At 40.8% G+C, this 17,052-nt stretch overlaps 1 protein-coding gene across 2 annotated transcripts in view; it reads left to right on the top strand.

The window, feature by feature from the left end:
- LOC124363185 (protein sprouty homolog 3) overlaps positions 1-13,476 on the top strand; it is a 66,754-nt gene extending 53,278 nt beyond the window's left edge. For both annotated transcript variants that reach the window (XM_046818334.1, XM_046818335.1), the window contains exon 2: positions 10,834-13,476. In XM_046818334.1, the coding sequence (XP_046674290.1) occupies positions 10,885-11,643 (759 nt within the window). In that variant the 5' untranslated portion in view covers positions 10,834-10,884 and the 3' untranslated portion in view covers positions 11,644-13,476. The remainder of the gene's footprint in view (positions 1-10,833) is intronic.
- Positions 13,477-17,052: the final 3,576 nt, after the last annotated feature.

The following is a 17,052-nucleotide window of genomic DNA, read 5'->3' as shown; positions in this document are numbered from 1 at the left end:
CGGATACAGGAAGTGGCTGGTGGCACGTCATACTCTAGAATTATATGCAACCCAAAGTACGGTTCTCTAACCTTGACATGACCGGGACCGAGATGCGCCACCCTGTCTGGTGTTCCGGATACAGGAAGCGGCTGGTGGCACGTCATACTCTAGAATTATATGCAACCCAAAGTACGGTTCTCTAACCTTGACATGACCGGGACCGAGATGCGCCACCCTGTCTGGTGTTCCGGATACAGGAAGCGGCTGGTGGCACGTCATACTCTAGAATTATATATGCAACCCAAAGTACGGTTCTCTAACCTTGACATGACCGGGACCGAGATGCGCCACCCTGTCTGGTGTTCCGGATACAGGAAGCGGCTGGTGGCACGTCATACTCTAGAATTATACACAACCCAAAGTACGGTTCTCTAACCTTGACATGACCGGGACCGAGATGCGCCACCCTGTCTGGTGTTCCGGATACAGGAAGTGGCTGGCGACACGTCACAGTCCAGAATTAGCCCCGGCGACAATTCTTAGAAAGACTGTGAGGAACCGACGTGAATATAGGATACAAATAACTCTGGCGAGAGTTGCGACTGTCCCGTCGTCGTGGTGCGGAGACTCTGCTGCCACGTCTGGGCCTCCGTCACGTGCATACCACTGCTGCACAGGTGTCCTTCCGTGTCGTGGATCAACCAGAACATTGGCCAAATACTGTACTGTCGCAAAGCGAAAAGGAATCAATGTAAAGGTCAAATAATCTCGGTAATTGCTTACCCGTGTATGCGTTACATGACTACATGATTGTGGTGCTCTCATGGTTGATTCGTGATTAAATTGTGGATATTCAAATTCTTAGAGGATATTTTTGTAATATACCAGATACCAACTTATAAAACGTGTCTTCTATGTTTAGTGTCTAGCTTAGTGGGAAGTGTCACTTTCTCGACATTTTGCTTTCTAGGCTGTGCGTTAGCTAAGGGTTGGAATAATGTAATCGCTGTCCCACAGACCGCAGTGTATCTCGAGAACGAACTGATAAATTGAATGAAGCTACATTTATGTATAACCAATGTGAAATTCGATGATGGTGCGTCCAAAGAATTTGGCTCAGCGTTAGCGAGCATGTTTTAGATTGGTCTTATGGATAAACGTGACACCAATGAAAATCGCAGGATAAATAAATTTGTGAACAAACCTGGTACAATCATATGACATTATATAATGTGACATAGTAACACATGTAGCCGAAATATATAGACTTTTAATTTTGCGTGCAACCTAAGCGACCCTACCCTATAACACAGTATGTTGTGAAATCACAATCGTAATTTTCATGGGTCAATTTCAGATCTAACAAACAAAGAAAGTTAGTGATTCTTGTGGGGTGAGAAAATCAAGTTTTTATACATTTTATTTTTAGTTATACGTAGTTTAAAAAGGGATGTCGATTATTTATGTTTTAGCTTCTATACACGTAGCTAATGAGTATGTACAATAGTTCAATAAATGTCCATTTACCCAAAATTTTCCAAAATAACATTTTCGACTACTTTAGTACTGTAATGGTATTTCGATGCAATTTGCTGTGTTTGAAGTAGTAGTAGAAACAGTCGCGGAAATGTACATTGCAATTTTAGATCTGTCTTGTCAGGAATATAAACACAAATTTATACTATTAAACAGAATCTCCTCCCCCTACACCGCTGTAACGTTTTACTACCTCAGGGACCAATACTTGGATAGATATCTTGTACTAGTAGTCTGGACTTAGACCACTGATATTGTTAGTCAATGGAGCTGTACGACCAGTCTCATTAATCTGATCCTCCAATTTAACGTGTACTCCAAGATGTTATATTCATCGGTTGCTTAAATTGGCTCTAGATATAATAAATAGTTATACAAATTAATTATTAATCCATTACAAATAGTTCTCAAACATAAACTATTCATATACTGTTTTATGTTTGAGTAGAGTATGATTGTTTTGGTGACGACAAAACTGATTTTAATTAAATGAAAAGAGTGAAATAGGATAGCTAGGTGGGAAGAGAAATAGCCATTGCGCATGCGCTGGGTGACGTCATTCGCGGATCAGCTGACTTTCCGAGTTGTGGCTCATGTTTATGTTCATTGTTACTGGCGAGTTTTTGTCATATTATGCACATATTATGTTGTAGTAAAGTCGTGCAATTAGCATAAACAGTACCGCTCCCTGGACGGAACTGGTACACACCTATCTCTCTCTCTCTCTCTCTCCAACACGGCTAAGTGTGAACTACAAAGTCTTAGAGATCAGGTGAATTAATGAAGTATGCACGTGGCTATTATAACTGCAATGTTAGCATTCGACGCACGATCTTCTGCATGATTATAATAACCAGCCGCAAGTACATGGCCAGATTATACCTACGCCGTTACGATTTACACCTTATTGGACAAGGCTGTTAACGGTGAGTCCACTCGCAAGAGGAGTCAAATAGAAAACCCGGTTTCTACGGGAAGAGTTGGAGTGATCAGGTGTACACAGCAATGGACTAGGTAGGGCAGTTTCTCTCTAGGCTACTTGTATTTCTGTAGGCTACATGAAATTGTGAGAGCCCATAGGTACTACTGTTGTATTTAGAATTAAAATCCCAACCCTATATGCACTTAATTTCCAAAATGTTAAATACCGTTTAAATATAAAATTTGTCAAATCGATAGGTTTTAACAAATAGGTCTTCGAAAAAAAATGGAAATTAGGTTTATGTATATAAACACGAACTACTGTTTACGAGTTCTGTGAACTGATAAAACTTTGTATGTAAAGTGACGGGAAGGATTTTTTGCAAACTATGAGTTTGCTGATCTAAATGATGAACTTGATTATTCATTCCACTTCGTCCACTGACATCGAGGCTCCTTGTTCACGTAGAGTCCCAATTGCGCTCGGAGATCACAAGGGTTCTTGTATAACGAGAAGAAAAGATATCCACAATACAGGAATATGATTTCTTCTAACTGATGTGGGGTAAACACTGCTTTATCATGGCGTCAGATAAGAGTTTGCGGTGGTGACGCCGTTTCCTGGAAGTCGACGAGATTCCTGGAAGTTTTAAAGCCTGATACGGTGAATGGGCATTTCCCGGTGGTGAGAATTTCCAGTGGCTATGATCAGGAATGTGTGCTGAAGTTTTGCTCCAGGAAGGGTTGTTACCAAAGACGTCTATAGCGGTGGCTGCGAGTTCTTTCCTTTTCTTGGAGTAAAAGATTGTGTGGAAGGCCGCAGATTTCTTAAACTCGAGCGACTATAATAGTAGTTTCAGATGACGATTCTTCGTAAGGCAGGAACTTCCAGGTTCTCTGTTTGATGGAGAGATGTAGTTCGGTTTATTACAGCATCCACTGGTCTTGAAGGACAGTTATGAACCAGTGGAGGTGGTTTGCAGATAGAGATCCATCGCAATAACTCGTCGTCTATAAAGGTTGCAACGATGGCCCTATCCAGAGGAACCTCAAATATCAGGGATGCCCTAAGACATTGATATCCATGTCCATCAAGCAAAGGTTCCCGTGATGTCATTATTGGAAGGCAAGACCATAACAATAAATGGAGCTTGGCCATTAAGGTCAAGAAAGCCAAAACAGTGAACAATTCTACTACGTAACGCAAAGGAAGGTGTGGAAAGCAGGTAAATAACTGTAATTCATAAAACACCCTTGGACTGAATCCTTCTAGCTACTACTTCATTTCAGAAAAAGAAAATCGGAGGGTAATAAAATTAGTAGGATCATTTATAACTCTTTTGAGTATTCGATACTCTTCTTATTTGTCATGAAGTTAAGGATGGCAACCATAATTACGCATTTAGCTGAGCGTAAGCGAAGCCTATAATTGAGGGGATTGGAAAAATTTTTGTCCTCAGGTTATCTTTATAACTAAGTAAGTTCTGAATGAAAGACATGTGCGTGAAATTACACTTCTGCAGGGGTAAGGTCAAGTTCGATGATGGGATGTCCCTCAGGCATGTAAATGAAAGTAAGGATTTGTGCAATATATGGAAGAGATGTAGTATGAATGTTGTGTGAATCGATGCAACTTAATGACTTCATTAACGAGAAGGTATTGTAGCATTTGCAATAATATTTCATATTGTAATTACAATGTAGTTCGTTGCCGTGATTGAAATAGGTGGCATTTAAAACTCTTTCTTGACCATATAATAGAATGAGTGTGTAAGTCTGATAAGAGTAGATACAGTCAAGATGATGCTAATTAAAGCGTTAATTAAATTAATTCCTTAAACTTGATCAAGAAATCGAATTCCTTCATATATTGTCTTTTCGCACAAGACTAGCTAAAATGTACATTGCATTGCTATAATACACCCCACATACCAGAACTGTCACAAGGACAAGATAACATGTATGAGTTAATAACGTACAAATTCGCGAATATCTTTTGTCAATATCGTCATATCTACTCAGATAATACAAGTATGCTTGTTGAATTAATACATTTTTACCGATTTACAGTGTTATGATGAAGATAAAATCAGAGTACGTGGATTTCTGTAATACTAATTATTAACAGCTATTTTATTATCAAAAGCGAAATTTTGCATAACGAGCATCATTATTATTGTTGCATTTAGTAGTTTAGGAACAGATCTGTGCGGTAAAGTGAAGGTGAGAAGTTGTGTCACTGTAATATGTTTGTACCGCTTCCCCGCGCCTCCTGACCTTGATAACGTACGCTATCACAGGCGGGTTATCGGTCACCAGCTGATAACACTGTCACGACCCACTCAGCGTCTACTTGCACTCTCGCACGCTAAATTTAGTCCTGTTTGTGGCTCATTCAGTTGTAAATACGCGTCCGAGCGCGAGCGCCAGTACGTGGCGTCCCTCAGGGCTCTGATCTTGATCCACTTCTATTTCTGAGTCTGAAACAGTGACGGAAAAAGTTTTATTTAATTTTAAACAATCTTTGTATGGATGTAGTAAAGTAATCGCTATAAGTCAGCCCCTCCGTAATTTAATTTTCTATCGGTATAACGATTTGTGCAATTTTGTTTGTTAAATATGTTTTATATAGTCTTTTTTTATCGAAACTATCACATTGTACTTAATACAATCTTCATTATGGTGGTACTTTAGAAAAATTCGTGAACTTTGAGACATTTTAAGCTTATTGGTTATTTAAAACAAGAGCAATTGTCTGGGTTACGTATATCTAAATTGTTCATAGTAATGTATTGTAAAATAAATTTACATCGTTTGCCTCAATAATGGACAGTTTTAGTTAACGTGATAAGTTTATACATTTGAAATTTGTCCATATAAATAATAAATATAGCACCACTTTAAGCTTTACATAAAACTACACGAAATGATGGTATAGAAATAATTTACTGCCGTTGCAATGTAATTGAGACAATACTTATTGGCCTTAATACTAGTGATAATAGATATTTCATAATGATACATGTTTTGCAATAAAACACAAAAATTAAGCAAAATTATACTCTGATGGAGGACAATCGTTTTTTAAATTCATTTTGTGTAACCAATAAGGATATAACAGGTCTTTTACAAGGGATAATATTGTCCAAAAACTATTATTTTAAGTCTAAACCTGTTTTCAATCTAGCCTCTCTGCGTCACTTACTAGTATCATAAACAGATTTAACAGTTATAGTTTATCAGTAACACCTAAAATAATTGCAAGGGACGTGAAAATGACATGTAATATGTGATTGAGTGACACGAGTTTCTCTTAACATTCTCGAATTGAGTAATATTTAAATAACATTCAAGTTATGCATGTCTGTACCTTAAAAGTACATAGCCTACTTCTCGTTCTGCTTATTTCTAAAAATTAATATTTAGTATTTACGTTTAGCGTACAACGTTCTATGTCTTCCACTAAGAGATTGACAGGCACGCTACTGACTCTTCCGTAGACTTGTCCAAAACCATGCCGCGAACCGATAGGCTACTTCGCTGTGTCCCTGCTGGCAGATAAGTAAATTCCGTTGTCTCCTTGCCGGTGATAAGTCAATTCCGCTGTCTCCTTGCCGGTGATAAGACCATTCTGCTGCCTCCTCGTCGGCGAATGGTCCCATTCTGCTGCCTCCCTGTCGGCGGATAGTCCCATTCTGCTGCCTCCCTGTCGGCGGATAGTCCCATTCTGCTGCCTCCCTGTCGGCGGATAGTCCCATTCTGCTGCCTCCCTGTCGGCGGATAGTCCCATTCTGCTGCCTCCCTGTCGGCGGATAGTCCCATTCTGCTGCCTCCCTGTCGGCGGATAGTCCCATTCTGCTGCCTCCCTGTCGGCTGTTAGTCCCATTTCGCAGTCCCCTGGCGGAATGCCACAAACCTCGGATATCGCAGCTATTATGCAAGAAGTAGATGATAATAGCCATTGAGAGAATGAGAGCGACTGGGATTGTGCAAGTGTACCGCCGGCCACACGATCATTGTCCGCTTCTGGTATCGCACGGTAGCGACCATCTATCAATCTGTCAATAGACAGTTGTGACGTGACCGTATCTAACTATAGATATCAGTCTGTAAACGTATAATAGCTGGAAATCATTGGTGTATTATGATTTGAATAAAAACCTGCTCATTCCTGATGGTCTTAAATAGATGCACATGCCTAATGTTTAACTTCAAAACAGCAACATGTTTAGTACTTTATGCATCATTGGCTTTCAAAGTATGCATTACAATTTTGACAAGTGGTCCATTAATGCATATGGAAATTTTTTTATAGCTTGAGTTTTCGGTGGTTTGGTTTATTCTAAACCCGGAGCAATGTGTGACACCACCTGTGTGACAGTCCCAGTATCGGCAAGACTGATAAGAAATATTGCGTGTACAAATTCCACAACTGCTTGATATCTCTAATCTCTTTGTGGTGCTTCAGTACAAAATAGACACAGGAAATCTCTCTTGTCGCGGCCTCGTGTACGGCCTATGACGTAGGTGAGAAGTACAGTGGGATTTTTAAATCGACAGCAAATTTCAAAGAGTGTGTCAAACTGTGGTACTGCCTAGTGTTTCGAAAGTAAATTTATATGGTATTCTTGAACGTTTTTCCGGTTTATAAGTTATTAAAATGACATGATCTGAAATTTATCATGCAGTTTTCATTGTGTTCGGAACATTGTCATATAACTCCAAAGCTAGGTCAGTTTATTACCTTTTTACAAAATTCTACTAAAACACGTACCGGTACGATATTTGAATTGACCATAATAAGTCATACGGTGACCTTTGCAAGCAAAACTAGCCAAGATGTGTTACTCCCCGTGTATTTGTACCCAGGTAAGCAGGCCGCAGGGATGTCTGACCTCCAAAGAACAGAACAGATGTAAAGCGAATGGTACGGAGAGGTGATGGGCTGGGCGGTGTACCGAAGAGTCTGTTATCAGTGAGTGATAACCCCGACGCTACATCCGGATGTTGGTGTCATCAAAATGGTCGCTCTTTCATACACCACAGAGATAGTGATGTGTCGGCTCGGCTTGGCGCATTCTCCGGGAGGAGGGGGGGCGTCCTTCCGTCAACCGTCATCCGCTGCGACTTTCAATTATTTGGGATGTGGTCCTTGGTAACCGAAATTATGGAGAAAGGTATAAAGGTACTGCCAATCTGTCGCTGTCGTCTTCTTTTTAAGGATCAGTAAAAGCCAATGGCGCAGTGTAGCGGGTACAGCGGTTATCGCGAGATAACCGAATCAAGCAACGTCGAGCGTAGCTGCTGCTTGGATGGGTGACCGCTGAGGTATCCTGTCCTTGCAAACTGCCCGCCTGCCCGGCCATTGGTGGTGGTTCGGAAATCACCTTTAAGCCGTTGGTCCCCAGGTTAAGTGTTAAGAGAGGGCTCCTTAGCTCTAACTTTGGTGAAATAAACATTACGTACTTACTTAAAAGCTTTATTAATACTTTCCAAAATGATAACTCAGTGTTTCAAAATGTTGATAACCGAAATTATGGAAAAATGTACAAAGATAATGTTAACTTGCCGCTGTTATCTCATTTTTTATTATTTACAAGGATTCGTAAAAAATCACTAATTGATTAGCAGCCTATATTCCCGAACTGGTGGAGAGCTCTATGAACAGATTCTGTATTAATTCCAAGAACCTAAATATTTGTTCTTTCTAATCATGTTGACCACATGTCAGTGAATTTGACCTTATTTGTATTGATTGTTTTCGCTATTTTTATTGTTTATCATAAAAAACATGACCAAGTAGGTTTGTTCTAAAGAATAGTGTATGTGTATAAAATGATCCTGAATTGAGGGCGGAGTATTTTATTTATACAAAACGATCATTCTGTAACCGATATTGATGATGTTTATTTTCTGCGGTGAAGTGTAAGTTGTCTTGTTTTGCAAGCACTGGGCGGGTAACATCCCTATCTTATCTTATCTTATCTATGCTAATCCAGCCTCGGCTGCAGTGCGCTGGCCGCAATGTCGAGACAGTGTCTATCACCAATTCCTGATCAAATAATTTTCAAATAAATCTATACAAGCCTTTGGAGAGTGGTTGGGTATGGGTTAACGACAATTACCCAACGTTTTCCCTACTAACACAACACCGATTTAGTGATGGCACGCACAGAAGTAAGTAATGTTGCAGTGACCTATGTCGTCTGTTTTAAGAGATCGGGGAAATGAGGTTGAGATGTGTGGGATGGATGTCCACGCCGGAAGCGCCGGTCTGCCCCACGCACGTGTCCGCAGCCGTCCGGTCACCGTAATGCTAGCCGACACTTCCTGCCGCGATTCAGCGGAAATCCGCCCTGAATCAGACTTGGCTCCGCGAAAACAAGCTATTTTTACCGCCCCGTCTGGCCCGATTCTGCCCCCAGTCACTGCCAGCACTATTTCCTCACATACGCAATTCGTCCACTACCTGCCGCCCGGCTTCTGGCCGATTCGATCGGGAATGTTCGTCGTTTGGTTGTCCTCAAGGTACTTCCATTTCAGCCACACCTTAGATCTTTAGAACAAATGATCGCTGTTTGATCGTCCTCAAGGTACTTCCATTTCCGCCACACCTTACATCTTTAGAACAAGTGATCGCTGTTTGGTCGTCCTCAAGGTACTTCGATTTCATCCATACCATAGATCTTTAGAACAAGTGATCGCTGTTTGGTCGTCCTCAAGGTCCTTCCATTTCATTCACCTTAGATCTTTATAATAAGTGACGTCAACGATTTTTGCTACACTTCATCGTGAACATTTCGCCAATACGCAATAGACCCGTGGAATTTCAGTCTTAAGAAAATACGTACGTGTACGCAGTGACGGTATGACTTGCAGCTTGTTGAGACCTATTACCATTAGGCCTTGCCCTTGCTAGAGCCCCATTCGAGTTGTGTACCCATAATTTATCGTACCGTACGTTTAATTTCCTGCTCACTTATTTATACAGTTCGCCTTGAACCGGTATTCGTGATTGAGTCGTGTGCAGGCGCAGGCGGTAGGTCGGCCCGGGAGTCGGTCCGGAACGTATGTGTGCTGCAAGTACAGAGTGAAACACTATCTGACCTTGACGTCAGAGAGTCAGCAGGTGTCAGTGTGAACAGCTGACTAGCTCTTGTGTCACAAATCAGAAGTCGGGTTTTACGTCGTGGTCGTAGCTAGTCAGGTGGTGGACATCGGTTTCCTTTTGTGGGTTAATGGCTGTTCTGAAAAATGGAAAGATCCAACCTAGCGCAATCATGATTACGTTTGTAAATGGAAGATAAACTGGTGGACCTTGAAATTCTAGACGGGTCCTAGAAAATGTTACCACCTGTTGTGGTTCAGTTACACAAACCTTAGCCATCTATTGTCTCTCATCTGATGATACTGAGCCGTTTTGAACCATGTCTGTAATTTTTTTTTTATCATGGATCTTTATATATTCGCTATATACTAATAATGGCCTTGTTACTTGAGTTTATAGCAATGATGAAAAATTTCAAAAGTGTGCAAAAAATGTCCACTCAAACCATTGTTGGCTGGTAAATTAGAGGAAAAGCGACAGAGTCGAGATAGTGACATTTCGTCCTTGGGCATTGATGGCCGGTGCGGTGATTGACAGTGTAGAAAGTGGCGCAGCGTGGGTGTCGGCGGTACGGGGGCGGCGGCTGGGGGCGGCGACCGGGGGCGGCGGGCATGCGTCTGGTGGGCGCCAACCCACAGCCCTGTGCCCGCCTTCAGCATCGCATTAACAGGTTAGAGATAAAACTCTGCAATGTCTACGAGGACCATCAACACGGGGATACCTTCTAATGGAATAAACCATCAAGTATAGAGAAGGTCAGTCGTCGTAAGTGGTGTCCTTGAAGAGTATAGGTTTAATAAAAATTTATGAGTCGGTGGTCATCTATTGCGTTGACCTTTGTTAATCATATTTACTTTTTATTGCTTTTGGTTACATAGTGACTTATTTTAGTCGGCGTATTTTACAAGGCAAATCACTACACAAGTAACTGAAATTCTTCGAGTCTACCAGTTGTTTATCTCTACAAGAGCTTCTAGAGCAGGCGTGTATATGTAGTCGATACAAAGGTGATGTGAATCAAAGCTGCTGAATTAAGAGCGGAGTGAGTGGTTGGGCGATGTGAAAGAGTATCTAAGCCCAACACCTGACACCGCGGCTGATACCCAGGCCCTGACCACAGCGGCTGCGGTTGTGACCGCGGTCGTCTCGTCCTCGCCCAGCCCACCTGCACTGTCAACATTTTTGAAATATAAACTACACACATCCGTCCTAGTTGTATAAATATGTCCTAGTCTCAGGGATAATCTGTGTAGATTGTTTGACTAAATCTGTGTGTGTTGTTGCAGGATGCAGCGAGGGGCGCGCCAGCGGCCAGTTGAAGCCAGGATCATCTCTTGATGGCAGATCAGAATGGTGTCCGAGGCGGACTGGTCTCCCCTAGGGTGCATCTGCCGGTGCGGAGTCCGAGGGCAGTCGCCAGTCCGCCGGAGCCCGTCACTCTTCTGCAGCCACGGCCCGACGTCCAGAGGAGGGTCAACGAGTACGTGGAGACTCCACTGAGGCCGATATGTGACGACGAGAGGACTAGTGTGGGGGTGCCGAGGCACCTGCCGAGTGGGGCGCGGCACAAGCGCGTGGTCACCAAGCAGCCCGGCCAGACGTTCAAGAAGGACTCGGCGGGCCCGAGTGCGAGTGGGGCGGGGACGGGGGGTGCGGACCAGTGTTCCATCATCTGTAGGGAGTGCGGACGTTGTAGGTGCGAGGCCTGCCGCCAGCCCAGGCCGGTGCCGTCGCTGTGGCTGTGTCACAACTTCTGCCTGTGCTCGACGGAGTCCTGTGTGGACTACGGCTCGTGCCTGTGTTGTGTGAAGGGACTCATGTACCACTGCGCCTCCAGAGACGGTGACGACGACACCTGTGCCGACGACCCCTGCAGTTGCGGGCCTCACCGCAGGTTGGGCCGGTGGACGTGCCTGGGCCTGACCTCGCTGTGCCTGCCCTGCCTCTGCTGCTACTGGCCCCTCAGGGCCCTCGCCTCCGCCGCAGAGTCCTGCTACGCCCGCTGCACCAGTAGAGGCTGTCGCTGTGAGACGCGCCATTCCCGACCCGAGCTCACGCCCGAGAAACGCTTACTCCACCCCAGCCCCGAACTCTAATCGAAAATTATATTTAACCAAAAAATCTAAATTCAGACCCTTTTCACTGATCGTGGATGCAACCAACTTTCTGTGTCTTCTGTAAACTTTCCCCCACCCCCATGTTTTCACCACCCCTCCTCCTCTTCTCTCCACCTGTTCTACCATACTTATTGTTGTGATAGTTAGTTTCTCGTGTCGTACGTTTATGTAATCTCCGTGTTGGTTGTCGTCACCTAAAACCGATTACCTCATTATAATCTTTAGTAAATTGTAATTAATTATAAATATTAGATTAGGGGCTGATGCATTCCAAAGACATTATTTATTTTAAGTCGCCCGCCCCGACCGCTTAGGCCAGGGCAGAAAAACGAAAAGGGATGGATTAAGATTTCTTGGTACAACTGTAATCCACCAAAAACCAAATTTAATGTATTTCTAGCGTTAGGTTCGACGATGGTTTCACCGCCACGTGTTATAAACTAAAAGTTATTTTATTAATAATATTAATTATTTTTATATGTAAATAATAGTATAGCCTCTTCCTCTTACTGCTGTACGAACCATTGCAAGGTTTAAAAATTGTAATCCTAAAAATCAAAACCATCGATTCCACACTGTTGAATGTCGTATTATTTATTGTTTAGTCAAGTTCTGTACATCCCGAGTCTGAATCTCACACACACTGTACCTACGACGGCCAGAACACCATGTTAACTTACGTACCGTACTGTACTTTAGCTCATAGCGTTATTTGAATATAGGCTAAGTGGTTGTGTTTCGTCAATTGTAGAGGGTTTAGACACACGAATCACTTTTATCAGTAAATCAGTTCATAGAGTACGTACTGTAGGCACTTACACACTGTCTTAGCTTTAAACTCCTTAAAGATAAGATTAGTGGAGAGGCCCCCCCCACACGAAATATCCCGCAATTTAAAATAGTAACAGATATCTCATCAATTATATCTCGTCATTCTCTCGATGATGCTTCATTTTTAACTGTCGTACACGTATAAGTGTTGGACGTTCCATTATTTATATAATATATATATATACTCATCCACTTACTTCGGTGTAGATGTGGCATGTCATTGTTCCTAACGGTATGTAACACAGATTAATACGTATTTTACACATTTTAATAACAGAATATTCTCGATCTTGTCATTTGAACGTGTTGCTTCATTATAGGAACACGATTGTCCGCTTCTCGTTTTTGTTGTTGTCGTTTTCCATTAGTTTTATACTCGCCCCCCTGAGCGGATCAGGCTCAGGTGTGGTTCCTCGGTTTTATTACTACCCTAGGAGCCCGTGACCACGCTTATATTCAAATGATGTCACGTCACATTCTGTCTGTCGGTGTCCCGTTATGTTAGCTGCTCAAACTGTGGATGGTTGGTATGCCTGATCGCGAGTCATCAAATGGCTCGAATTACTGCAAGCAAGAGGAACAGTATTCATCTAGTCTAACTTATTATAATAATAATACTTCCAACTGTTCGTTGTTTGGAGTATGAATTTTAATATGATTGTTATTATTTTGTACGATAACTATTTTATGTGAATAGCAATCAAAAGTGTATATTATGACTCGACCCTATATTATACTTAGAGTAACTAATCTGCATTTTATTTGGCAATTTCCCCGTTAGAAATTCACTGTTGAAATTCAATTGCCTCCAGGCAACATAGGAAACTTATTCGAAGCAGCTTTGTTTATTTGTATTTGTATATATTTCTATATTATAAATAAAACGTTTAGTTAACAAATATATTGCTGTAACAGAACCAATTGTTGTTTTTATTTATCTTATTAAAACTGCTTAAATTGTAAATTTTATGTAAATAAAATTGTGTCCAAATGCCAAACTATATGTTTGTATTAATTTAATCCTTTCTTCAGAGGTAAAGGTAGCAAATCTGTAAACAGTATTTGATATCCATTCACAGATATCGGTTTCCTACTGAATTTGAGGAAACTATAAAAACTTGAATCATACCCATCGGCAGATGATAAGAAAGCAATAATTATTAGAAGATGTATTCCGACACATCACCATGGAAATACTTGTTTATTGCTGCAATCTTGATGAATCCAAATATATGACTAAACCGGATATGTGGCAAGTTCCGACTGTCCATCAAGTTCAATGTAAACTCAAGCTATTTTTGTATGCACATGGTTAGTCTGGACTGTCAGTTTCGACAGTTCTGTCAAGTTCAATGTAAGCTCAAGCTATTTTTGTATGCACATGGTCAGTCTGGACTGTCAGTTTCAACAGTTCCGTCAAGTATCAATGTAAGTTCAAGCTATTTTTTGTATGCACATGGTCAGTGGACTATCAGTTTCAACAATTCTGTCAAGTTCAATGTAAGCTCAAGCTATTTTTGTATGCACATGGTCAGTCTGGACTGTCAGTTTCGACAGTTCTGTCAAGTACAATGTAAGTTCAAGCTATTTGTATAGACACATGATAAGTCTGGATTGTCAGTTTCAACAGTTCTGTCAAGTACAATGTAAGTTAAAGCTATTTTTATATGCACACGGGACTGTCAGTTTCGAACAGTTCTGTCAAGTTAAATGTGAGCTCAAGCTATTTGTGTATGCACATGGTCAGTCAGTTTCAACAATTGTGTCAAGTTCAATGTAAGCTCAAGCTATTTGTGTATATAATACAAGGTCAGTCTGGACTGTCAGTTTCGACAGTTCTGTCAAGTTCAATGTAAGCTCAAGCTATTTATATACACACAGGCAGTCTGGACTGCCAGTTTTAACAGTTCTGTCAAGTTCAAATGTAAGCTCAAGCTATTTGTGTATACATAGTCAGTTTCAGTTCAACAATTGCTATTTGTCAAGTTCAATGTCAGTTTCAACAGTTCTGTCAAGCAATTTGTGTATATAATACACAGGTCAGTCTGGACTGTCAGTTTCGACAGTTCTGTCAAGTCCAATGTAAGTTCAAGCTATTTATATACACACATGATCAGTCTGGACTGTCAGTTTTAACGGTTCTGTCAAGTCTATGAATAATGATGGATTTTCATTGGTTAATTTCTTTAATGTGACCTTACGAACTGAATTTACTATCGTTATTAATTTTTATTTAGCATTGCTATATATATATATATATATATATATATATATATATATATATATATATATATATATACGTCTAGACTGACAGCCTAAATGGTGAACTTTTCATCAGTTAATCTGTTTAGTGTGAGCAAGGCACACGATCAATAACTATAGCAAATGTTCATACTGCTGTCATCCTTTTAGATCATCCGTAGTCAAAGAGTGACCACTTTGTTGTGAAGAATGTGAACTTACTGTACTGAGGTTTTGCATCAGAATGGTGACTATGATATTCTATGCAGATTAACGAAATGATTATGATGCTATGAAGAGGCCATTTACTTATAGCAAAATTGGTAGGTAAATTGGGGACCTACAGGTTTTAATGTGGACACCGAACCACGCAATCGTCGGTTCGATTGTGCATCAGCCAAGAAGGTTGATTTCGTTGGCTGAGCTAGAAGGATAAAAGCAACATTAATCTTAAATCACCATAATGGACTACAGCAGGTACATTGAGAAACCGTGGGAGTATTTGCGAGGAATTATAATATGTCCTTATTGCTTGTAAATTGCTGGTAATGCAAGGAATACTTCAAAATTACCGCGAATGTCAAAATATTTTAAAATAACTGGAAGTTGCAGTTACATCTGCTAAATTGAACCTTAAATCCACATTAGGATGACGGTAGCAGTTTGTTAGTCAGGCCTACTCTTGTTCGGTATTATGTAATAAATATATTGTTTGGAGTTTTAATAGCAATGATTCTATATGTTAAGTATTTACAAATTGGGGTAATTCCTATAATTACTCAACTCATAATTTAACACTTATATAATCATTGTTTCTATCTCTAGGTAGCGCGCAAAACATTTCAGGTGCCAAAAGATTTTTACAGAATAACACACAATAAAAGCTTCTGTTTTCTTCTTTTGGGGTGAAGTTGGATAACAAGGCAACATGTTTAGCGTTTTTCCTTATTCAATCAAGTAAAAAAGACTACAACATTGTGATCTTTGTTCAGTTCACGGTATTGCAGTTTTACCAAGTAACTAAAGTGTCATACACGTCACTGAGGTCACACAGAACAAATAATCTAATTCGTTATATCTATCAGCTGGTTCTATTTGCTCATAGATACCAGAGATTGATCTATGGTTTAATTCTTACCGTAAACCTCTCTTGACGCCTTTAAAATATATGGTAGAAGTATGAAGGAAGGAGAATCGTCTGTGGGTAAATAAGAATGTAAGGCAGTTGTCACATAGCCAGAAATGACTAAAATATTGTGCTATGAGGAAATTAGAAATTCTTTCTCCTTACCGTAAATCTGACTTAACGCTTCTAAAACTTATAGTAGAAGTATGAAGGAAGGAGAATCGTTTGTTGATAAATGAGCATGGAAGGCAACAAGGGCAGTTATCACAGCCAGAAATGATTTTAAAAATATTGTGCTATCAACAAATTTATAATTCTTTCTCCTTGCCGTAAACCTCTCTTGACGCTTTTATAATATATGGCAGAAGTATGAAGGAAGGAGAATCGTCTGTGGGTAAATAAGCATGTAAGGCAGTTGTCACATAGCCAGAAATGATTAAAAATATTGTGCTATGATGAAATTAGGAAATTCTTTCTCCTTACCGTAAACCTGTCTTAACGCTTCTAAAACTTAGTAGTAAAACTAAAGTAGAAGTATGAAGGAAGGAGAATCGGTAAATGAGCATGGAAGGCAACAAGGGCAGTTATCACATACCCAGAAATGATTGTAAAAAGATTGTGATATCAGCAATTTAGGAATTCTCGATCCCATGATGTACTTCACTAGTCTAGCCATGCATACCCTGCTGGAGTATGACTTTCAACAATGATTCCAAAGTACGGGCCTTGCCCATTAAAGGGCTTGCCGCCCCAAGCCTACGGTAATCTTAACTCATAATGAAACAAACCTTGTCCACTGCAGTATCCCGGAAGAGTTGGACAGCCACCAAGAATGAGAATGGATGTCTTTGACCCTGATAGACTACAAGCCACCCAGCCAGTCCTGGGTAAGCACAACTTTACTGCACCCGATGCTTGTCACAAGTACAGGCAAAACCATACACGAAGGTTACAAGCATTCATCATTTAAAGCCAATGCGTTTACTGTCAACACAGAAGCTCGCTGGGGAATATTTGGAAATTAGGAAATTGGCACTGGTTATGGGAACAAATTTAAACAAAACTGTACAACTCCTTTCAATCTTCTCGATAGCAAATTTCCCAGTTGGGAACCTTTAGTTGTGATAGCTGCCCAAGACCTAGAAATAGGATTTTCCAAAGGAATGTCTACCATATAATACCGGGATGGG

The sequence above is a fragment of the Homalodisca vitripennis genome, chromosome 5 (assembly GCF_021130785.1).
Source record: "Homalodisca vitripennis isolate AUS2020 chromosome 5, UT_GWSS_2.1, whole genome shotgun sequence".
Taxonomy (NCBI): domain Eukaryota; kingdom Metazoa; phylum Arthropoda; class Insecta; order Hemiptera; family Cicadellidae; genus Homalodisca; species Homalodisca vitripennis.
Note: the sequence above shows the minus strand (reverse complement) of the source record. Positions and strands in the feature narration are given on the sequence as shown.